This window comes from Anopheles coustani, chromosome X (genome assembly GCF_943734705.1).
Source record: "Anopheles coustani chromosome X, idAnoCousDA_361_x.2, whole genome shotgun sequence".
Taxonomy (NCBI): domain Eukaryota; kingdom Metazoa; phylum Arthropoda; class Insecta; order Diptera; family Culicidae; genus Anopheles; species Anopheles coustani.
In genome coordinates, this window is record NC_071290.1 from 8,920,954 (window position 1) to 8,943,171 (window position 22,218).

A 22,218-nucleotide genomic window follows, 5' to 3' on the forward strand; every position below is an offset into this window, starting at 1 on the left:
GTTAGTAATGTCTTGTGGGCCTACTTGCTAGATATTATTGCAGTTCAAAATTGCAAGAAAGTATACAAGTTTATATGCTTCACGAGGTGCTTAAAATACTATTCAAAATAGACGAAAAATAACTAGACCAAAACGGATTCTAAAACACAACTTTTTTTAAATAGTTCCAATGTTTTTGAATACATAAATGTTGAACCATTTCGTAGTTCCTCGCATTACAAAACAAGGTACGCGCTTCTCAAAAACGGCTTACCAAGTGTATATTAATCGTGACCACACAAAACAACAATATGAATATTGTCATTAGTGTCAATTGTTTCGGCATGCAGCAGTGTTTTCTCCGTGCCATCAATCGATTACATACATCTACGAATATCCAAGGCTTTTGCGATGGCTACTCAAATTTCAATAGATCAACTGGATAAAGATCAAATAAAATCAGTAAGTTGGCAGATTGTATTGTGAAACTTCAGCAGTGGCAGTAAGTTCGTGTGTTTTTCTGTCTCAGTTTTCAGACTTTCTACTCTCCTACAACAAGTTATCCGAATTATGCTTCATCGATTGCGTGAACGAGTTCACTGGACGGACTGTTAGCGATAAAGAGGTATAGTTTCGTGCTTGTGGTCTACTAGGCCAAATTCATAAAAGTATTTCACTTTTTCAGGACAAGTGCACATTGAACTGCATGGAGAAGTTCCTCAAGATGAACCAACGCATTTCACAACGATTCCAAGAGTTCCAAATGCTGGCTAATGAAAACGCTATCGCGGCAGCCCAAAAACTTAGCGGAAAATAAAGTTGTAATGTTTTCCAACTTTTAGTTAAATTACACATGTACTAATACAGGATAGCATTTGAAACACACATCTGCAGTCTATATTGGCTTTTAATTATCAATTCATCTTTTTGTTTACACTATGATCACGATCTCAGTGGCTCGGTAGCTTATTTCGTTTTTGGTAGATTCTTATTTCAGAATTGTTAATTCGATAGACTGATTTCATCTCGCTAAATACATGTTCGATAGTTTAATACTCAATTTACATCTCAATATGATTGTAATTGATATTAAACATGGCATTGTTTAACACGTTCCATAACATATTTCATCATTAATTCGGTAACTTAACATACTCGCGACGTAAAGGACATTTCAATGTTTTGTTTTGTACTATGTGGTTTGAGAGTATATCCTGAGGACTTCGTTTTATGATCTATGATTCGAAAAGATCAAAAACGGTTTTCAGGATACGTCACAGCCTTGGAGTAGTTCTAACCTATGTTTCGGGGAATCCTTCCGATTCAGTTATGTTTGCATATTCTATGACAACTCTGCCTTCTTTGTACCTGTGAATATAAAGATAGAAAGAATGGTTAATGACTTTCGGGGCATTTGCATCAGCGAACATGAACATGAATCGTTACATTTGCGTTTTGACGTCGGTGAACTCGTGCATCCATCCTAATTTAACCTTGCAGTTTTTGCACATTACATCGCGTACCATATGCCGGCCAGAAGGCGTGAAGCGTTCCATAACTTGCGAGTAAGTGATATTTACCACACGCTGAAACATGTAGAAACGACCTGAAAAACAGACCAGTAGACCTAATAAGGCACAGAACCAACTACATTATAATGGATTGAATTACCGGATGCACCCGCACCATAAGATGTATCAACGAAAATGAGCAAAAGATTGCGTCTGTTGGTCAAATTTGTTCCGCATGCCGCACAATTGTATAGTTTTCGTCCACCAATATGATCCATGAAAACTTTACCCATGATGATGATCAAAGAGAAGGCCACGGGGTAAATTGTAATCCTATTTCACAGCTTTATAGATTAATTTAACAGCGAGTGGGTTTTGTTGTGACCGGCATTTTTCGCTTGTTGCACTTTTGTGTGGTTAAGATCGTTATCGTGTGTCGTCGAAATTGTTATCTATGAAATGTCATGTAAAAACCCGAGGTTTTAAAACACGTTGAATCTTCTATTAACTTTGATTAAGTAGTTATATCATAATCATAATTATCCGATTGTACCTACTATAACAAACTGAAGTCGTACCAATGAGAATTTGCTTGTCTTTTGCAGTCATTCCAAAATTCACCGAGTATTTCATAATTCACAGTGAACAGCTAGGTTTATAATTTGTTCTTTCTATTTCGTTACTGTACTGTTGGTCTATTAACTTAAATAGAAAAACTTCATTTGAGATTTAGTAACAATTGATTTTTATTGTTATTTCAATACCGTTTTTTATTAACCAAATTGGTGATTGGGCACTTACGATTGATAAGACCTAATGTTCCTTCAATTTTAAATTACCATTTGTAGTATGCAGCAATCTTTGAATATCTTCCAAAATAGGTACCATAAATAATGTTTGCACAGAACATATCAAACTAGAATCCCACGACCAGCGGATCTTCTAGTGAGCCTGACCCTACTCTTGCAATAAGATAACACTGTAAAAATGAAATTAGCGGTGCACAGATGTGTTTATTCCATTTCCGTTTATCATACAGAAAACACGGCGCTTGGTGTTGAGGAGCTAGAATCTGGCATTTCTCGCTTAAGCAGCCAAGCGAGCACGCTGATGTTGCTCCCACTTGGCCAACGGGCCGTGATCGTTGCGGAACTGAACACCGCATCCGTCCGATACAAAGCGCCCTTCTTCAGCGTACTGCTGATACACATCGCGATCATACTTGGTGAAGCCCCATTTCTTCGACACAAAAATTTTCTGACGCCCCGGGAACTTGAACTTCGCACGCCGCAGCGCTTCAACAACCTGCGCCTTAAAACGGTCGCTCGAGCGCACAGACATAATCGGCTGGCCAATGTTAACACGTGCTACTGTTCCCTGCGGCTTGCCGTAAGCACCTCGCATTCCCGTCTGGAGCCTAAACGTGTCCAAAAATGAACAAAGAAAGAAATGAATACAAAAAGACCATTAATCACAGTGAAAATGTATGAATGCTTAGTCATATGAAAAACAAGGTAGTCAGTACTTGTCAACGTGATATTATAGGGTAATCACATAATTCATAACCCAATGCTCTGAAAAAGCGATATCATCATCGTAAAAATAACAGTGCAGGAACAAACAGGAAAACAATATAAAACTTACCGATCAGCTCCGGCACAGGACAACATTTTGTTAATGCGAATGACGTGGAACGGATGCAGACGCATACGAATGTGGAACTGATCCTTGCCGCAGTACTTGACCAGATATTTATTGCAGCAAATACGTCCAGCCTCGAGCGCCTCTGAGCTGAGCTGCTCATACTCGTCGGACACCAGATGCACGCATAGCGGGAAATCTTCTACCAACGCCTTTTTACGTCCAAGATCGTAGATACGGATTTTTGGATCCGGTACTCCTCGACAGAACCGTGACTTGGGGTACGGCTTGTTTTTGCAGTAACGATAGCTGATCGAAAGAAACAGAACATAAACATGAAAGTAAATGCCACGAGCAAATAAGAAAGAATGTTGTTTTCAATAACGTCTCAACCTTGATGGAGATGAAACCCAGTCATTTTGAATGGGTTATGTTTTAGTCATAAGCAAATTTTTCTCAGACACATTTCAAGTGTTGCGAACAATATTGAGAGACATTCCAGGTTTTATAAAGTATATCTCTCACCCTATATTGTTGCGGTTTCCTCTACCTTCCAGAAAGTTGCCGGTCAATGTCATATTGTTGTGCCATTGACACTGTCCTTCAAAGGACGGGGAAGGCTTGTTATACTATATGATCTTTTATAAAACAAATCCTACTGGTGTAGCAAAAATGCTCCCAGAAAACTTGCATGTACAAGATGTGTAAGTTTCCCAACGCTTGAAGTGTTGCAAGCAATATTGAGGAACATTCCAGGTATAGTATAGAATATATCCTCACCCCTATTGTTGCAATTTCCTCTACCTTCCTAAGGAAAATTACTGGCCAAAGACATAATAGTTATCTTTCAGCACTGTCCTTCAAGGACTTGGAAGGCTATTTGAAACACGTGGGTTTTATTAAATACATGCTAGTAGGATGATATTGCAAAAACTCAATCCAATGTTTAAGACATTCATGGTACCACCGAAGGTCTGCAGCATGTACGAGATCTGTACGGGTTTGTTTAAGTTACTTTTCAGTGTTGCGAACAATATTGAGAGACATTCAAGGTTTAACAAATATCTCTCACCCTATATTGTTGCGGTTTCCTCTACCTTCCAGAAAATTGCCGGTCAATGTCATATTATTGTACCATTGACACTGTCCTTCAAAGGACGGGGAAGGCTTGTTAAACTATGATATTGATTAAAACAAATGCTACTGCTAAAGCAAAAATGCTACCAGAAAGCCTGCATGTACAAGATGTGTAGGTTTCAAAACGCTTGAAGTGTTGCAAGCAATATTGAGGAACATTCCAGGTATAGTATAGAATATATCCTCACCCCTATTGCTGCGGTTTCTTCTACCTTCCTAAGGAAAATTACTGGCCAAAGACATAATAGTTATCATTCAGCACTGTCCTTCAAGGACTTGGAAGGCTATTTGAAATGATATTGCAAAAATCAATCCAATGTTTAAGACATTCATGGTACCACCGAAGGTCTGCAGCATGTACGAGATCTGTACGGGTTTGTTTAAATTACTTTTCAGTGTTGCAAGCAATATTGAGGAACATTCCAGGTATAGTATAGAATATATCCTCACCCATATTGTTGCAATTTCCTCTACCTTCCTAAGAAAAATTACTGGCCAAAGACATAATAGTTATCTTTCAGCACTGTCCTTCAAGGACATGGAAGGCTATTTGAAACACGCGGGTTTTATTAAACACATGCTAGTAGGATGATATTGCAAAAATCAATCGAATGTTTAAGACATTCATGGTACCACCGAAGGTCTGCAGCATGTACGAGATCTGTACGGGTTTGTTTAAGTTACTTTTCAAGCAATATTGAGGAACATTCCAGGTTTTATAAAGAATATCTCTCACCCTATATTGTTGCGGTTTCCTCTACCTTCCTAAAGAAAATTACTGGCCAAAGACATAATAGTTATCTTTCAGCACTGTCCTTCAAGGACTTGGAAGGCTATTTGAAATGATATTGCAAAAACTCAATCCAATGTTTAAGACATTCATGGTACCACCGAAGGTCTGCAGCATGTACGAGATCTGTACGGGTTTGTTTAAATTACTTTTCAGTGTTGCAAGCAATATTGAGGAACATTCCAGGTATAGTATAGAATATATCCTCACCCATATTGTTGCAATTTCCTCTACCTTCCTAAGAAAAATTACTGGCCAAAGACATAATAGTTATCTTTCAGCACTGTCCTTCAAGGACATGGAAGGCTATTTGAAACACGCGGGTTTTATTAAACACATGCTAGTAGGATGATATTGCAAAAATCAATCGAATGTTTAAGACATTCATGGTACCACCGAAGGTCTGCAGCTTGTACGAGATCTGTACGGGTTTGTTTAAGTTACTTTTCAGTGTTGCAAGCAATATTGAGGAACATTCCAGGTATAGTATAGAATATATCCTCACCCGTATTGTTGCAATTTACTCTACCTTCCTAAGGAAAATTACTGGCCAAAGACATAATAGTTATCTTTCAGCACTGTCCTTCAAGGACTTGGAAGGCTATTTGAAACACGCGGGTTTTATTAAACACATGCTAGTAGGATGATATTGCAAAAATCAATCGAATGTTTAAGACATTCATGGTACCACCGAAGGTCTGCAGCATGTACGAGATCTGTACGGGTTTGTTTAAGTTACTTTTCAGTGTTGCAAGCAATATTGAGGAACATTCCAGGTTTTATAGAGAATATCTCTCACCCTTATTGTTGCGGTTTCCTCTACCTTCCAGAAAAAAAGCTGGTCAATACCATAATGTTGAACCATTGACACTGTCCCTCATGGGACTGGAAGGAGTATTCAAAGTTACGAGTTTTAACAGACTTCGTTAAATGCCTATGACAATGCGCTGTAACATTAATTTTGGACTGTTTTTCGGCTACTTTACATACCATCTCGCCGGACGCCGCCCCATGTTGATCTACAAGGTAAAGAGAAAATAAAAGCTGTTAGTCCGGTGAACGACAGGACACATGCTATCACGTTCTTTAGTACGATAAATTGTATTCCATCACGCTATACCTCTGATTTTCTCAGAAATGAGGTCTCGTATATCCACGTAGCATGCCATCGTGAGAACAATTTTTAACTAATCACTTCACTTAACACGCGGTTGATGGAAGCGTTGATGTTCTTTCATACACTTCAACTGGGAAAACCAGTCCACTCGCCGGAATGCAGTATTTAAACTGAACTTACCTGAGGCGAACAAATGTGTCTTCTCCTCAGGAGGTTTGGTTTCAGAAAGAGGGATTTTCAGAGCAGCTTCCTACGATGACAGCTACTTGATCCGGTTGCAAAATGTTGGTAGACCTGCTTCGTTGACATGAAACGCTTATGTTGGTAACGGTGTAACGAAGGGTTAACCCTATCCCAGCCAGCCTTGGCCCATACAAAAATGAGAAGTTTTTAGTTCGCGCTGTGGCGTTTTGAAGGATTTCCTGACGGATATGTCTCGCTGTTTCTACACCTGGTATTCTCTAGCGTGATTTGGGCGGCAGTTTTATTGTATGGAGTTCAACCGTCGTGAGCGCTTCAAAATGGGACGTCGCGTTACGCGACGAGACGTCGCACTGCAGTGTAGATCTCGTGTAAGCAACTGGCATGAAATTTATTTGTATAGGCAAAGCTGATGCCCACTGTTGTCTTGTTGACAGCAGTCGGTACTGTCAGGGCTATTTCCGGAATCGTGCTTTCTTTCAGTTTTTGGTTGCTGAAGAGAACGCATCATTGAAATCGTTCTCCGGGCGGGTTAACACCGTAAAATGGTAAGTATCAACATTTATGTCACGAAAAATAGTCTTTTGGTTTCAGCGGTCGATTTTGCAAAGGTAGTCACAATCAATAAGTGTTTAGTGCAGCTGAAATGAAGTGATATTTTGTTCCATCGTTGTGGCTCTTGTATGTGCACGTCATATGAAAGTTGGCCGATTTGCTTTGCAAGCCGTGTTGTACGGACCACATTATGCGGATGTACTATAACCTTAGAACAACCATGAACACCCAGACTGCTGTTGGATAGAGTTGCTTCGCAGCTCAGACAAATATCACATTAATCGTCTATCTCATCATTCAACCAACTTATTCTACCAACCGGCCCTGGAGTGGCCTTTTTTTAACCAGTAATATGGATTATTCCGAACTCTAGTTATTTATCGTACTAACTGTAAACAATCTTTCTTTTTCTAGACCAAGGGTACTTCCAGCTTTGGAAAGCGGCACAACAAGACCCACACGTTGTGCCGCCGTTGTGGTAGATCATCTTACCACATTCAAAAGCATACTTGCTCGCGATGCGGCTATCCGGCAGCGAAGATCCGTTCCTGTAAGTATCCTCTGTTCAAATGGCGAAAATCGAAAACACAATGTTTACCGACGATCTAAAACTGTCCATTGAACACATCGTTCCGTGCGACGTGTTGCTGTGTCTCTAGCCTACACATTTTTTTTTTTGTACTTTTTGGTGGCATTGCCTTCCTCCCAATCTTTCTAAAGGATAGAGAAGTGAGCTTCCCAAGGCAAACATTCCATTAAATATCTCGCCCATTTCGTTTTTATATGTTATTTCTGTTTTACACGTGAGATAATGTAAACGAAAGGGCATAGATTATTTTCTTAAAACAGGGAGCAAATAGCGCATAGTCGATCGTTATTGCTCTAAGAAAATAAGATAACATTTGTTGCTCTGTAAATAGAGTTGAGGTGATGGTGTATCATCCATTAAATATCGCCCATTTCGTTTTTAAATGTTATTTTAGCGACAGGTAACGTTTACTTTTTCCAATTTGACAGATAACTGGTCGGAGAAGGCTAAGCGCAGGAAGACCACTGGCACTGGCCGCATGCGCTATCTTAAGGTGGTGCGCCGTCGTTTCCGCAACGGATTCCGTGAAGGCCAAGTGGCGAAGCCACGCAAGGCTGCCGCATAAGGATGATACGGTAGATACACCGTCGTGGTGCGCCATCGGATCTAAGGACCGAATCTGTTTGGTACAATTGTGTGATGATGTATTCCGGCGGTGGTTTCCCGGTGGGGTGGTGGAAGCCCAAATTTGCTAATAAAGTGTAAAGTGCGGATTCAATATCAGCTCAATAGGGTTTATTTTCTATCATTCGAAAATGGTTGTGTACATATTTTTGCCGTTACAGCATCTCTCTTTCTCTCAATTTATTTTTTATTAAATTACAGCGTCGGAGCCCCAACTCGGCGTACGCGCACAGTTTTGCCGGACTCCCTAAAGCGTTTATATATATTTATCATTTAGAACATTGTTAGCTGTCATATTAAATTCAATTCGTTGGTAATCCTGGGATGCAAAATGTCTTATTGTTGTATCAGTAACTCATATTCTAAATTAAAAAAAAGGAACTCAGCGAAAACTGCATAAACGGGCTGCGCTAGTTGACCCAGTCTAGGCGCACCAACCAGGTGTTAAGGCAATGGACGCAAATGGTTTCAAACCTATTTCATCAGATGTACCTATCTCGGATCAATTTTAGGGCAAGACATTTGCAAACACCGGACTTGGAAACAATTCGCTGCGAGTATCTAATAGACTCGGCCAACAAAACAAGAGATAATTTTCGAAACAAGGTCAGGATCAAAGAAATAAACAATAATGTTTTAGAATTCAGTCGAGGAGCACATCCCTCCTACAACCGTACCCTTTTACGTTGGATAAAGTTAGGTTAGACCCGTTTACCGCTTCCTTACACCGTGAAACTGGTTAACCGTTACGCTATTCAACGTACAAGGGTGCATTTCCCCACGGTAGATTCGCCACGTAGGCCTTACTTAGGTTCGATTGTTGCTGTTGCGAGATCTACCATCTTCGGGTACTTGACATTCTTTTTATCTAGCTCGGCCTGCGCCCATAAGATAAGCTTAAGGATGTTGATCATCCGAGGACTCGATTGCTCCTGGTGCTCCATCTTCAGGATTGCGGCGTTCAATTCGCTCGCTACCTTCTGGCGATGAGTTTGATCGAGTAAGTCTGCGAACGGACTGTTCTGCGGTTTTTCGAAGGCCAGCAGCGCCAATGTGCGCTCCAGTTCGTTCAGCACTTCTGGGTTACTCTCGCCCGCTTCAGAAATCTGTGTCTGAGCGAAGGTTAATGCCTCTTCGATCTTTCCAGCCCTGAAATATGAAAACAATAAAGGCATTAATTATTTTTTTGATCTTCAATAAGAACGTATTCAACTAAAACCACGTCGGTATGACCAGCGAATATTTGGTGTACCTGATCAACTCGATTAGATGCAATTGTTGCAGATGAAAATAAAGGTAGCGATCGTTGTCAAGCAGCTCCGGGTGCAATTGGTTAACTAGATGAGTAGCCTCCTGTATGAATCCATTTTGAACTGCTTCTCTTATCAGTATCCTGTTGTCGAGTGAGTTCAGATCCACCGAGGGTACCACGCCGGATTCAGCTTGGAATTTTTCCGCCGCCTCTTTGAAGCCCTCTTAAAATAGATATAAATAAAAAAGGAAATATTAAGATTAGTTCTCAACAGAGCAAATGATTTATTGTCATGGTTAGAAAACTACTAGTTGCATGAAGTCATAGTCTTTACAAATTCCGCAACAAGACGTAGCATTGCATTACTACGTTTCTACGCTGACGTCTATTAGAATCTGTTTTCCCCAGGTTACAAAAATAGTGAACGGATCGCATAAATGCATAGTAATGAATGTTGCGCTGCTTACAATTATTATTTCTCCCGTAAATAATAAACCACTCTTTCGCGCAATCATTCTATGTTTCTAGTTGATTCTTGAATGTTGGACATAAAGCGCCTCGGGAGAAATTTAAGAAATACTCAGGATTGGTGACAGCATTTCACCGGAAGTGCTAACGAATAAAAGGGACAGTGGATGAGATAAGGTCCGTTCGGTGTGGAAACGTTCCACAAGGTACGTTTTGGTAGGGTGCTGAATTTTAACGAAATTATTCATGAACTAACTTAGTACAGGTAATCAATACCAACCAACACCATTTCTCTTGCGTTGATTGCCTACTTTTTGATTCCAATCCTGGGCGTATCTAGTCTGGCACGCATAAATAATCGCCTGAATTTGACTCACCTGTAACCAAATAGTTCATGATGAGCTTGTTGATGTCTTCTTGCTTAAACGGAAAAGTTTCGAGGCGGCTTTGCCATTCTTCCTTGGAAATGCCGTCGCTTTTATCGTTGCAACTCATTGCGAATTTGCCACCAACCCACAATACGACGCTAATGACGAACCGTTTCTACAGTTTTACGTACGCACTGATCAAACTAAACACGTATAGTCTTGTCGGAAAGTTTCTCTTTCTTAAATCGCTTTTACGCGATCGCTGCCTGCTATGGTTTCGTCGAATGTGTTGTAAATAAAAATCTTGTGAACTGTCATGTACGTTTGATGGTGAAAATGGCGTATCGAACAAAAGATGTCAATTCTGCTATAAGTTTAGCTACATTTACACCTAAACATCTCGCTTGTCACCATTGCTTGTCAACCCGCTTGGCGATTTCGAGCAAATCGTTCTAAAAAACCTCCTACGTGAAACAAATATCGAGCAGTTTTGTATGGTAAATAGGACGATTGCTTGAAAAGTAGCACGAATGCTCAAAAACGTCCGAATTGTTTCACCACCATACAAAAAAGTAGGACATTTGTTCGATCGTAGGACGTTTTTAGAACTATATTTCCAGCTGTTTAGCAGGAAAGCAGTTGAAGTTAAAAAATACGAAAATTTATTCATTTCTTACAAACGGGTCTACATGGCGCTGCGACTTTCATGCGACCGGGTTTCCGCGACCACGGAAGTGTCAAAGTAATAAAAAAACTCGCTAGGCGATTTCGAGCAAATCGTTCTAAAAAACGTGCTACGTGACACAATAATAGAGCAGTTTTGTATGATGAGTAGGACGAAGTAGAACGATTGCTTGAAAAACGTCCTACATTTGTTCATACGTCCATTCAAAAAAGTAGGACGTTCGCGCGTAGGACTTTTTTAGACGATATTTCGAGCTGCCTAGCGGGAACCCGCTGGAGGGATTTGACAGTATGGGATTTGACTAGTGTTGTGCTTAATGAATCTTTTGGCGAGATTCATTCATATGAATCTTTTACCTAAGATTCATTCAGATGGATTCATGAATCTTTGCGGATTCGAATATTCAAAGCTTAATGAATTTTTCGAAACCTTAATGAATCTTCATGAATCTTTCATGGTTCTGTCATGAATCTCCCCGATTCTGTCATAGGCGTGGACAATGAGACCAAAAAAAAAAAAAAAAAAAGGTGGTCCCTCAACCGACTTTTGGTTGGTGACTTTACATCATTTGGTGTGTCTTTGGGATTCATGAATCTCGCGGCGAAAGATTCATGAATCCCTTATAAGGCAGAGATTCATTCAGATTCATGAATCTGAATCCGATTTACACAACTCTAGATTTGACAGCTGCAAGCTTCGCAAGATTTAATCGCACGATAAAATCAAAATCATTTAATGGACGCATTCGATTTTATGTCTCAACAAAGTTGGACTTCATAAACTTGGAGATGTGGCTTTCATCTAAGAAAAATAATAAAATTCCTATAATCGCCTTAGAATTTGAAAAATTGGCGGACCTGTCGTCCGACAAAATATCGTGCGATAAAGCACTGACATCAGCCTAAATCGGCCATCTCGTATTTCAAAAGTGCCGCAGAAGCTACCTGTCGCAGTAGGACCCCAGCGAACGGTTTTGCTCGAATCAGTTCATTTTACAGGCGAGGGGTAGGGAGAATTCGTCCTCCGCGACACTCTATCGTTGACAAGAATGAGATAGCTGTTGTTTATGCTATGCCCTGATTTCTTTTTAAATTACACAATTAAAATTGTAATGGCTCATGCATTTGCGGGTAAAGACGGATTAACAACCGGTTGAAGGCATAGGCATAACACCACGCCACAGGTGTGGGATCGAATCTCGAGTCTGGCCCCCTCGGGTATTACGAACGGCTGACCACCGATCTATAACATACAGTCTTTCTCACAGCTGATTGCGGATCAAAGTAGAGGACTCCAGATTTAAATTCAATTTCAAATATCAAGTATGAAATAGGTAGTAATCGCTGTATGTTGTTCTTTCATTAATTAAATTCTATAGTAAACCGTACGAAGAACGATAAAGAAGAAGAAGAAGTAAAACGACAAATAACGTTAAAAGAAATTGCTTAGTTTCATGCATGCAATTTCATTACATTAGCTTCACGCAATTTTATTCCACAATCAGAACAATAAACCGCGCATGCATCGAACACACACACCTATCGAAGACGCTCGCGTATTCAGTCATATCTGGCCACGAAAGACTTGCAAGACTAATTCTCTCGTGTAGCGATGGTTCCGGTGTCGGTTGGGCCGATGTTCTATTTATCATTTCTACTAGGACAATTTTTGGTCCTGCGACCTCAAAATCATTAAAATGACCTGATGATGAGAGCTCAAAACTCATCTCAAACAAGTCATTGATAGATGTTCAGTCCGAGATACGCAACGTCTTGCAGCAGATCGCAATCATTAACATGTAAATGCATTTTGGCTGAGAGCTAAACCTACATTTTAATGGTTCAAAATCGGTAGCAACGGAAATGATTTACCTACTGGAAAACAGAATGTAAACTTCAAATTAATAGTAGATGATAGATACAACGTTGATCCCAATTTAAAAAATAAATATATACAACGCGTTCATTAGGTTAATAAAGAAGACTTTTTATTTTTTCATTGAAAGCAACGTCAAGGCAAGACAAGCCATTCTCATCTTTAATAGTTTGATCTGCGTTATGAGACAAAAGCAGCTGAATGCATTCTATGTTTCCGCAGCTAGAAGCGAAATGAAGTGCAGTTTGCCCTTCGCAATCCTGAAGATTAACATCAATTCCTATCGAATTCAGTAAACATCGCAGAATTTCTGCATTTCCACGATCTGCAGCCCAATGTATGAATCCTAGGCCGTCATCATCCAACATGTTTAATTGCTGGTTGTATTTGCCAGACTCGATCACCTTTTGGACCCCACAGGCGTTGCCTTCCTTGATGTAATCGAGAAGGGAATTGGGTCCTTCCGGTTTTTCTTCTTCGCGCTTAGGAAGTGAAACAGAAACCCATGAGCTCGACGATGCATTGGGTTGCACTTTATTCCACTCTGGCTGTAGCTTGTCCATCAGCTGCACATAGTTTTTCTTTGCTGAATCTTGATCTAACTGCTTTAGGCCACTCCATGAAAACCATTTTGCTCGGGCCTGCACATTGAAAATGCCGGGTTTTGGAATATTGCATGGACCAACAGTAGCTTGTTTGTACAGTCCATACAGCTGTAGTAATTGCTGTTGCTCGAAAAGGTTAGTGTTCTGCTCCAGAAATTTAGTTGCATCTAGAAAACTTCTCTCATGGGGTAAGTCGATAGCTGCATCATCCTCAAACTCTGTCATGATTGAGGAAATAGTGTTATCGTATCGACAACCAATTGCTTACAATACGTCTATTTCTCTACTCTGGGCAGAAACACCCTTTAATCGGTTTGTTGAAAGAAAATGGGCGTGTTATCTAAGACGTGTCTGCTGTTGGTTTGCAAATTTTCAAGCGAAGTTTTCTTCTGAAAAGACACGAAGCCGTATCCCTTTGACAGTCCAGTTTTACGATCGAAAACCACCTGCGCCCAGGCTACTTTTCCGAATTGACTGAAATAATTACGCAATTCTCGGTGCCCCACAGTCCAAGCAATATTGCCGACGAATATTTTCAGTGAGCGCGCACCGGTAGACATAGCGCCAGAAGATGCCTAGCCAAACAGTGTAGAAATTACATAAAAAAATGTTAGATTTCAATACGTTGCGCTTAAACACTATATTTATCACCATACATACGCTTTAACTCACTCAAAGCGGAGAATAGAAAGTTTAGAAACACGGCAATCACCGTCGTGTTTACTTGGAAAATAACATGTGTACCAAGCATGTTGCTTTCGTACTTTGACAGTAGTTTCTAAGTTTATACATATTGTCTGGAAGGTTTAAAATTCCCCATGAAAAGGCATAAAAATTTCGATACGATTGTACAAAACCATCCCCAACACTCGTAGATTAAGTGATTGAAAAATGATTGGACAAATGGCTTTTAAAAATATGAAAAGATTATAGTCATAACGTTTTGACTTCAATTGCATCAAATCGTTTACCAGATATACCATAATTTTACAATGCAGTTCACATTAAGCACTCCACTCACTGGAATAGAATCAATCCAAAAAAAAAATGTTTTCTCCTAAAAAGGAACGGTTGCTTTCCCAGAATGGTATAATATGAACGTCTAGCAAATCAAGCGAATAAATAAATCTGACATAAATAAATAAATAAATAAATAAATAACCTTGAACCTGAGAAATTGTGAATTATGGCATGTACCCGTGAATGAAAAAATATGTATCGTAAACTTGAAGGTCATACAACCCAATCAATGAGAGAGATAGAGCCGAAAGAAAGAAAGAAAGAAAGAAAGAAAGAATGAAAGAGAGAGAGAGAGAGAGAGAGAGAGAGAGAGAGAGAAAGAGAGAAAGAGAAATAATTGGGGCTTAGTCTTTTTCTTTTTTGTCAGTGTTGCTTCGGTTTTTTGCATCGGTTTCGCCAAACCTTTGTGACTGTTGCCGACCATTTAACTGAGAATTTGGTTTATTTTGTATCGCGCGGTGTTTCATGATGCTTAGCTGCACCCAGCGGTCGACCCGAACTCGTTGCACACCCTGGTCGAACTCGATTCCGGGTCGATCCCTGCGAAGAATCGTGTGACTCATCACTAGTGCGTATGTTTTTTTTCTTGGAACTAGGGCCAGGTGCTTCATTCATCTCGTACCCGGAGGGTGTGTTCAACCAAACGGTATTGTGCGTCTTTTCTAACCAACAAAAAGGCAGTGGTTGTAGCGCCATTTAAACATGTGCGGTGTAGGTCGGGTCCAGCTTGGCAACATGTGTTAATTGTGATTTGTGAATCGGGCGCACGTTAATGTGTTAAGCACAAAAGGTCATGCTTTGCCCGAAATCTCAAGCCCGAAAATACAAATTCTAGGTAGAACCCAAGTAATCATGCGGAACACAATGAAGCGTAAGCATGGTAGCACCCTGACTACCCAGACGTTGTTGGATTTTGATCTGGGAGAATCGTCCTCCGATTCTGATTTCCGCATCGAAGACCATGACGATGAGAGCGACGATTTTTCGATGGGTTCCAAAGACGACAACGACGGTGATAATGACGATGATGACGACGATGATGGCGACGACGACGACGACGACGATGATGATGCGAGCGACGAAGACGAAAACGAAAGCGACGATGAGGGAGTGGAAGTGAAGCACCTGCTGGCACATTCCTTGAATGGCACGGTGAAGAAGAAGAAAAAGAGCGAGGCCGATGGCGCGGACGATTCGGGCGATGCGGAGGACAACGACGAGGAGGACGAAGAGAGTACCACGGACGGAAGTGCCACTAAGGAGAAACCGGCGTCCCTCGAACCCCAAGCAGTGCAACCGGTACCAATCCCTACGCCGCCAAGCGTCAAAAACTCGACCATCAACGAAAAGGATGCTGCCGTATTGAAGCTTTTACTCAAGTCGATCTGCTGCGCCTGCTTGGGAGATCGAAGTGATGATCAAAATGAGATAGTCGAGTGCGATGGCTGCGGTGTAACGGTGCACGAAGGTTGCTACGGGGTAAGCGAGTGCACCAGCATCAGCAGTACAACCTCGTCCTGCTCGACCGAGCCGTGGTTTTGCGATGCTTGCAAGGCTGGTGTGGAAAACCCGGACTGCGAGCTTTGTCCCAACCGCGGTGGCATCTTCAAAGAGACAGATGTCGGCAAATGGGTGCACCTGGTGTGCGCGCTGTACGTGCCGGGGGTGGCGTTCGGCGAAGTGGACCAGCTGTCCTCCGTCACCCTGTTCGAGATGCCGTACAACAAGTGGGGCGCCAAGACGTGCAGTCTCTGCGAGGATACCAAGCTGGCACGCACCGGTGTCTGCATCGGATGCGATGCTGGTATGTGCAAAACGTACTTTCACGTCACCTGTGCACAGTACCACGGGCTCCTGTCCGAGGCACACTCGGAGGAGGCGGACCAAGCCGACCCGTTCTACGCACACTGCAAAATCCACTCGGACAAAACGCTCATAAAACACCGCAAGCGCAACTACAACGCCATCAAGATGAAGGCACTGCACCGCCAGATAGAGGAGGAAGAAGCGTCGCGGAAGCAGCAGACGCAGTCGTCCGAGCAGGCACGCATTGAGCGTAAGCTCGCAAAACATCGCAAGCGCTACCTGTTCAACAAGGAGACGAAAAATCCACCCTGGGTGCCGACGCAGAAGATGCCCCGGTTGCTGATAACCAGCGCCACCGCCTGCAAGAAGCTGCTGTTCAAAGCGGAACTGATGGGGCTGGACATGGCGGCGATCGAATTCCAGGAAGCACAGATGGCCGCACTGACCGACGTGCGCAAAAAGTGGCACATTACGCCGGCATTCAGCGTGGAGTTCATCGGCTACTATCTCGACCGGGCCATCCGGCTTGGTGAGATGAAGAAAAATCTCCAGGAGCAGATACTGCTCAACAAGCGGTTGCTCGGACAGCAGCAGCAGCTCCGCAGCAAGTACGATCGCAGTGTGCAGCTCAACCAGGAGGCGCTGAAGCGCAACGATGCCTACCGCGAAAGCATAGCGAAGCTGTACGCCCACATTCAAGCGCTGGCCCCCAGCAAAACGCTCGTGCCGATCGAGCAGATCGGTAAGCCGCCACAGCCAGCGCCGCTAGCGCATCCACCGATTGCGGCCGTACCCTTCGGCAAGGTGACACCGCATGCCAGTGTGCTCATCAACACCCCGTCGGCACCGTCAACCGTGGCGCTCTGTCCAACGCCACCAGCACGCACGATGACCGTACCGACGGCTGCCGCGCTCAAAATGGGAGTCGGCTTCCCGCTTCAAAACCTGCTGGTACCCGGCGGCGGCAAGCGGGACGACACCGGGCGTATTCTCAGCACCCAGTGCAAGCAGAACAGTGAGGATCTGCTGAACGAGTGCGGCATCTGCAAGCGCTGCCAGGATCAGCATTTGCTGGCCAAGTGCGATACCTGCCACCTGTACTATCACCTGGGCTGCCTAAATCCCCCACTCACGCGCCATCCCAAGAAGTCCAAGCTGTACGGCTGGCAGTGCTCGGAGTGTGACCGGTCGGATGACTCGAACCCGGAAAGCATCATTATCCCGAAGGCACCCCGGAAATCGCGCACACGGTACTCCAAGGATGGCACGATCGTGCCGTATGACCTATCCTATGCGGCGGATCAGCAGCAGCAACAGCACGAGGGAGGCAGCAGCGTCAGGAAGGCGGGAAAAACATCGATGACCACTGGCGGGGGCACACCTGCTTCCACCGCAAGACCACCACCGGATCCCGCTTCAACGAAGTCGCCCGTTCTGCAGGGATCGATTGCGACGGTGAAGCAGGAAGAGGAGCCTACCAGCCCCGCACCGGAAAAGGTTGAGTCCTCGACCAGTTTGTCGTCGACGGGAGAGGACGGCAGCGGAGCTTCGGAGTCCATGCTGCAGGGAACTCCTCCGAAAGTACCGGGAAAGCGAGGACGTAAAAAGAAGATAGTACCGGAGCTCTCGACTACGCTCATCGTTCAACTCGATGACGTAGCTACTCGTCGGCCGTCGCTTCTGGACCAGCTGAATAATCACGATTCGAAGCTTCCCTATCAAAAGCTAGAGCCAGCTGAAGCTGCCAAGAATCCCGAATCAGCACCGTACCAGAAGCATGCAAATGATAATACGTACTACGGCGATGCGGCAGTGCAGCTGAAGCAGGAAAATGTTGGCGCTTCCGATTCGACCACGGACCGGGTGCCCGCACCGTCCGAGAAAGTTGAGTCGACGACCACGACCACGCCGACGCCGGGTGGGCTGCTCCTGCCGCCGGCTGGCAGCTCGTCACAGATAAATACCTCCGCCGGAGCGATGAAATTCTATGGCCACAACGAGGGCGCTGACATCGGACCTAACAAATCGAACGTCACGGAAGCGGCCACATCAACGCATCACAAGCACAGCAAGCGCCGAAAGGAGAAGCACCGCAACCGATCGCCGAACGCGGAGCGAATCATCTCGAAGGACCACAAGCGCAAGCGAAAGCGTAGAAACCACGACTACGATCTGGCGAGTTTGGCCGACGGCGGGGACTACACAATGCAGACGTTCGATGGCGACAGCAGGCCGCGTATTAAAATCAAGGTAGATTGCTTGTGTTTTCAACAATCTCCTAAGACGTGCGGGTGATATTTTCACTGTCCGTTCTTCTATGTAGATTAAATCAGTTCTGGACGGGTCTAATACTCACACGACGCAGATATTCTACGTTCGGGACGAAACCGGGCCGGAAAGAGCAGCCGTACCACAGCTTATCTCGGGAGCTGCAGACAGTTCGTCACACATGGTAAGCAGTCGATCCTCTTAGCAAAGTCCCGGACATCTTCGTTTTACCTACTTTCAGTTTACGTTTCGACATGCTTCCCCGTATGTGTAATCTATTACATGTTTTAGCTTATTTTATGTATGGAGTTTTGTGTACACTAAAAACTCGACCAGCACTGAACCGGCGATTCTGAAACATACCACACATTACGCTTAAGCACTACAGATGTTGTTGAAGATTTCTTTGATCACTATTATTTTATTGAATCATCTATATTTTACTATTGAATCTCAAACGCGTGTTGCGTTAAACAAAACAAGCATGTACCCATGTGTCAAGGTATATCCACCAAAGTTATATCACAGGGAACACGCGGAAATCGTTGAATTATCAACCATTTTAAATATGCCGTTATTGTAGTTATTACGACAAAGATGGTCAAGAAGAATAAGAACTCTAAAGTAAAGAGTTAAAATCATATTGTTTTTCTCAATCCCTTCTTTACAAGCTAGTTATATTATAATTAAATTTCGTAAAGCGCGGTACCACCATTTCTAAACCGAGGAAGAATCGTTTGGTTTTTTGAAACACAAAGCAATAACGTAGCGCAGCCCGATGAGTTTCGTGATCCACCTCATGAGTAAGGTTATTTTCGGAATAGGTCGCACGTCTCTAAACGCAGTTGAGTATTTAAAATGTTAATTAAACGAAAGTGTCACGGGTAATCGATACTGAACGTAGGTAAACACGAAGAAGAAAATTGTTAAATTTTAATTTTGAATACCATTACACACGCGAAGGATAGTTAGAAGACATACTGACATGTGCTAATATTGTGTTATTCCCTTAGCAGATCGATGCCGATCCAACTCTTCTACTCGAAGTGGCCAACTTAGCGGAGAACAGCACAAACTCGCCGCAGGTGGATTCAACACCGCAGAAGAGCATAAGCTCGCAAGCACGGGGACGTGCCAAACGGCATTCGATCGCGTCCCGGACTGGTGGTGCTGCCGTCAGTAACAGCGCGACCGAGGAATCCGTGTGCGATGTTTGCCAGGAGCAGGGCACAGCGGCCAACATAGTGCAGTAAGTACTCGCACCTATTTGCTGAAACGTGTCCAAACCGATCAAACTATACCGACATCCCGTTCTGCATTAATCTATTTTCAGGTGCGACGAATGTCATAAGAATTATCATTTCGGCTGCCTAGATCCGCCGCTAAAGAAAACTCCCAAGCGTCGTGGCTACTCGTGGCATTGCGCTGACTGTGATCCCACGGTATGCATAGCAAATGCTGCTACCGCGAAATGCGTTCCATCAACTACATCCGGCTTTTTTCTTCTTCTCCTTTCCAGGATGTCGAAAACTAGCGATTCTATTTTATATTTCGTATATCTCGTATCAACGACTGGAAAACTTAAACGCCTATTGATTCTATTCTGGGCCGCACCCTCTCTTGCACACAGTATGTTGCAAACCAAAGAATTGTCTTTTGGACCGCCCCAAAACAGTACTCAAGTATAATCTAACGAACGAACCAACTCAGCAATCTCGTATTCGAGTCCCTCAACGTTTTGTGTTTGTTCAAACATTGTGTTTTGTTGTCTGGATGAGCGATTCTTTGATTTTAAGTATATTTTAAGTGGAACAGTCTCCAACACTTGGGCTAATCAGTAACCATAAGTCTAGTTTAAGCGAATCTACCTAGCAGCTTGTTGGGTGAAAGTCATACCACAACTTTACAGTATAAAACATTTAGTTTTTTGTTTTCTCAAGTAATGTGTAATATGTTAGACGCCTGGATATTATGTTAAGTAAAAAAGGCATTTTTTTTCTTTATTTTTGAAAAATTTTCAATTGATTATAAGTAACGTACTCATCTTTTTATCCAACTTATAGTTGTTAAGCTTCGTGAATAAAAATTATAAAATGATATTTTCAAAGAAATCTTAATCTTTTCATTCAAAAGAAATTCATTATCTTTCTTAGCCGGCCAAACCGGCGCGTTTGATACGATCGATGTTCTTTTACATTGCGATATAATTTCGAAAGGGTTTCAAATGCTTGTCCGATAATAGTATTAATTTAAGTATCAAATGTCGATTAGTATTAAAAGTATATCGCTACCAGTTTGAGGGTGTCTTATACTTAGATACGCCTTCGGAACGTGTTTGTTTAGCTTAGTAGTTTTCTTCGTTGGTTATGTTGGAGTATTTGCTGGCAACCACCACATGAGCGTTAGTTCGTTGCCATATTTCCGTCAACAAAGTCACTTGCGGAAAGTTTACGGTCGCAGAACGTATGTGCTGGTAACAACCGAAGGGGATTGCTAACACCTGGACGTACTCCAGCAGCACCGTTTAGCAGTGAAGCCGACAAATTGGTATTGCCTTCGCGTGGACAGGCGAACATGGGCCGCACACGGTAGATCCACCGAGCACCCATCGGCACCTCGGATGTGCGACACCGAGCACATCGTCTATTTTGAGATTTATTATCGCGTCGCAAGGCAAGGCAAGGAGGAGGTCAGCAGAAAACAAAATTTAATAACGCCTGTCCGATCTCGGCCACACCAACCGGGCGCCTATTGATCCCCGGGTCCCGGCCAGTGGCCAGTTTGCACACGTTTCGTCAGTGACACCTTTTTGCCGGCGGGAGGGAAATCTATTTTCTCCATCTGCGCAATTTCGGAACGCTCGTGTTGATCGCGTTTCACGACGACGCAGACACGCAGATCGCATATTCGATCAGAACCGTGCACCCGACACTGGAGGAAAAACGAATTCAGCGGTGAAGTGTTTGCTGCAGCGTTCGCCGATCGCTGCCGGGTGTATCTCAGAGCACCGACACTTTCGAGCGGGTCGGATTTCCTGTAGTTTGTTGCTATTATTTCCATCCGAGTCCGCCCGTTATTCACGTCCTCGTGCATGCTTCGTTACAAATTGCTACATCGGAGGACCCTCATTAATCATTCGTTATTCCTACATGCGAGCAACTCTCAAACCGTTTTGAGCTATATTTGACTCTTATTTACTCTACGGATGCACAAGTGGCATTGACAACGAGATCGGACCAAAGAAATACAAAACTTTTCTAAACAATTGTTCATCTGTTGTAGGTTGTGTATACGTTTCGATGGCACTATGTTGAGTCTTTTAAACATTTTACTTCGAAAAATGTTGTTAACTATACTTTCTTAAATTTGTTATGCATTTTTTATTTCAACTAAAGAGACTTTGAAGTTTTTAGTCATTCGTCGCTACTTTTAAAGTATTTTGTTTGCACCATCTTCAATTCAATCGTATACCACCACCCCACTACTGTTAATCCATTTTTTAACTATGCTTGTTTAGAATCCTTTTTTTCAGACATTTTTCTATTCATTATATAGAAATTTGTGTGTTTTTGTTTATTTAAATAAAATCGCTGCAGTTTCATAGGGTGAAATGGTTAGTTTTTCATATTGTTGCAGAACATTTTCTAAAAGGAAAAATTAGCAGGAAAGTTGTGCGAGCTTAGCAAACTACAAATTTGATTGCGTAAAATAATCATTTGTTTGACGA

General features: G+C 42.8%; 7 protein-coding genes across 8 annotated transcripts; 3 read left to right on the plus strand and 4 right to left on the minus strand.

Moving 5' to 3' along the window:
• Window positions 1–297: 297 nt before the first annotated feature.
• On the plus strand, window positions 298–884 carry LOC131268872 (mitochondrial import inner membrane translocase subunit Tim9). The gene is made up of 3 exons (XM_058271161.1): window positions 298–441; window positions 509–604; window positions 665–884. Exons 1-3 carry the CDS (start codon window positions 391–393, stop codon window positions 794–796), a joined length of 279 nt encoding a protein of 92 aa, XP_058127144.1. The 5' UTR covers window positions 298–390; the 3' UTR covers window positions 797–884.
• On the minus strand, window positions 869–1,920 carry LOC131268871 (protein yippee-like). Its single transcript, XM_058271159.1, has 3 exons — window positions 1,651–1,920; window positions 1,426–1,585; window positions 869–1,347 (listed from the first exon to the last, which is right to left on the minus strand). The coding sequence occupies exons 1-3, from the start codon at window positions 1,781–1,783 to the stop codon at window positions 1,278–1,280; spliced, it is 363 nt and encodes a 120-aa protein (XP_058127142.1). The 5' UTR covers window positions 1,784–1,920; the 3' UTR covers window positions 869–1,277.
• Window positions 1,921–2,483: 563 nt separating this feature from the next.
• LOC131268964 (large ribosomal subunit protein uL16-like) lies at window positions 2,484–6,467 on the minus strand. Its single transcript, XM_058271274.1, has 4 exons — window positions 6,356–6,467; window positions 6,049–6,077; window positions 3,135–3,440; window positions 2,484–2,907 (listed from the first exon to the last, which is right to left on the minus strand). The coding sequence occupies exons 2-4, from the start codon at window positions 6,069–6,071 to the stop codon at window positions 2,577–2,579; spliced, it is 660 nt and encodes a 219-aa protein (XP_058127257.1). The 5' UTR covers window positions 6,072–6,077; window positions 6,356–6,467; the 3' UTR covers window positions 2,484–2,576.
• A 328-nt stretch (window positions 6,468–6,795) lies between these two features.
• Window positions 6,796–8,238, plus strand: LOC131268970 (large ribosomal subunit protein eL37A). The gene is made up of 3 exons (XM_058271280.1): window positions 6,796–6,924; window positions 7,346–7,481; window positions 7,949–8,238. Exons 1-3 carry the CDS (start codon window positions 6,922–6,924, stop codon window positions 8,083–8,085), a joined length of 276 nt encoding a protein of 91 aa, XP_058127263.1. The 5' UTR covers window positions 6,796–6,921; the 3' UTR covers window positions 8,086–8,238.
• Window positions 8,239–8,309: 71 nt separating this feature from the next.
• LOC131268963 (glucose-induced degradation protein 8 homolog) lies at window positions 8,310–10,500 on the minus strand. Its single transcript, XM_058271273.1, has 3 exons — window positions 10,242–10,500; window positions 9,397–9,619; window positions 8,310–9,293 (listed from the first exon to the last, which is right to left on the minus strand). The coding sequence occupies exons 1-3, from the start codon at window positions 10,357–10,359 to the stop codon at window positions 8,948–8,950; spliced, it is 687 nt and encodes a 228-aa protein (XP_058127256.1). The 5' UTR covers window positions 10,360–10,500; the 3' UTR covers window positions 8,310–8,947.
• Window positions 10,501–12,882: 2,382 nt separating this feature from the next.
• LOC131268961 (acyl-CoA-binding domain-containing protein 6-like) lies at window positions 12,883–13,760 on the minus strand. Its single transcript, XM_058271269.1, has one exon. It carries the CDS (start codon window positions 13,620–13,622, stop codon window positions 12,888–12,890), a length of 735 nt encoding a protein of 244 aa, XP_058127252.1. The 5' UTR covers window positions 13,623–13,760; the 3' UTR covers window positions 12,883–12,887.
• Window positions 13,761–15,064: 1,304 nt separating this feature from the next.
• Window positions 15,065–20,455, plus strand: LOC131268944 (PHD finger protein 14). 2 transcript variants are annotated; one of them, XM_058271248.1, is made up of 5 exons: window positions 15,065–18,473; window positions 18,547–18,675; window positions 19,505–19,740; window positions 19,825–19,933; window positions 20,011–20,455. In XM_058271248.1, exons 1-5 carry the CDS (start codon window positions 15,270–15,272, stop codon window positions 20,023–20,025), a joined length of 3,693 nt encoding a protein of 1,230 aa, XP_058127231.1. In that variant the 5' UTR covers window positions 15,065–15,269; the 3' UTR covers window positions 20,026–20,455. The 2 variants fall into 2 exon arrangements, with proteins under 2 accessions (XP_058127231.1, XP_058127232.1); XM_058271249.1 differs by having other exon boundaries at window positions 19,508–19,740.
• The last annotated feature ends 1,763 nt before the right edge of the window (window positions 20,456–22,218 follow it).

Excerpts from the sequence above, each read along its gene's own strand:
- LOC131268872 (XM_058271161.1), top strand. The coding sequence starts at position 391 with ATGGCTACTCAAATTTCAATAGATCAACTGGATAAAGATCAAATAAAA. Across the intron at positions 442-508 it reads ATAAAGATCAAATAAAATCA|TTTTCAGACTTTCTACTCTC; the intron begins GTAAGTTGGCAG and ends TTTCTGTCTCAG. Across the intron at positions 605-664 it reads GGACTGTTAGCGATAAAGAG|GACAAGTGCACATTGAACTG; the intron begins GTATAGTTTCGT and ends TCACTTTTTCAG.
- LOC131268871 (XM_058271159.1), bottom strand. The coding sequence starts at position 1,783 with ATGGGTAAAGTTTTCATGGATCATATTGGTGGACGAAAACTATACAAT. Across the intron at positions 1,586-1,650 it reads TTATGGTGCGGGTGCATCCG|GTCGTTTCTACATGTTTCAG; the intron begins GTAATTCAATCC and ends TCTGTTTTTCAG. Across the intron at positions 1,348-1,425 it reads ACCGACGTCAAAACGCAAAT|GTACAAAGAAGGCAGAGTTG; the intron begins GTAACGATTCAT and ends TTATATTCACAG.
- LOC131268964 (XM_058271274.1), bottom strand. The coding sequence starts at position 6,071 with ATGGGGCGGCGTCCGGCGAGATG. Across the intron at positions 3,441-6,048 it reads GGGCGGCGTCCGGCGAGATG|CTATCGTTACTGCAAAAACA; the intron begins GTATGTAAAGTA and ends TCTTTCGATCAG. Across the intron at positions 2,908-3,134 it reads TCCTGTGCCGGAGCTGATCG|GCTCCAGACGGGAATGCGAG; the intron begins GTAAGTTTTATA and ends GGACACGTTTAG.
- LOC131268970 (XM_058271280.1), top strand. Across the intron at positions 7,482-7,948 it reads GGCAGCGAAGATCCGTTCCT|ATAACTGGTCGGAGAAGGCT; the intron begins GTAAGTATCCTC and ends CCAATTTGACAG.
- LOC131268963 (XM_058271273.1), bottom strand. The coding sequence starts at position 10,359 with ATGAGTTGCAACGATAAAAGCGACGGCATTTCCAAGGAAGAATGGCAA. Across the intron at positions 9,620-10,241 it reads CATGAACTATTTGGTTACAG|AGGGCTTCAAAGAGGCGGCG; the intron begins GTGAGTCAAATT and ends ATCTATTTTAAG. Across the intron at positions 9,294-9,396 it reads CATCTAATCGAGTTGATCAG|GGCTGGAAAGATCGAAGAGG; the intron begins GTACACCAAATA and ends TTCATATTTCAG.
- LOC131268961 (XM_058271269.1), bottom strand. The coding sequence starts at position 13,622 with ATGACAGAGTTTGAGGATGATGCAGCTATCGACTTACCCCATGAGAGA.
- LOC131268944 (XM_058271248.1), top strand. The coding sequence starts at position 15,270 with ATGCGGAACACAATGAAGCGTAAGCATGGTAGCACCCTGACTACCCAG. Across the intron at positions 18,474-18,546 it reads GGCCGCGTATTAAAATCAAG|ATTAAATCAGTTCTGGACGG; the intron begins GTAGATTGCTTG and ends TCTTCTATGTAG. Across the intron at positions 19,741-19,824 it reads ACAGCGGCCAACATAGTGCA|GTGCGACGAATGTCATAAGA; the intron begins GTAAGTACTCGC and ends ATCTATTTTCAG.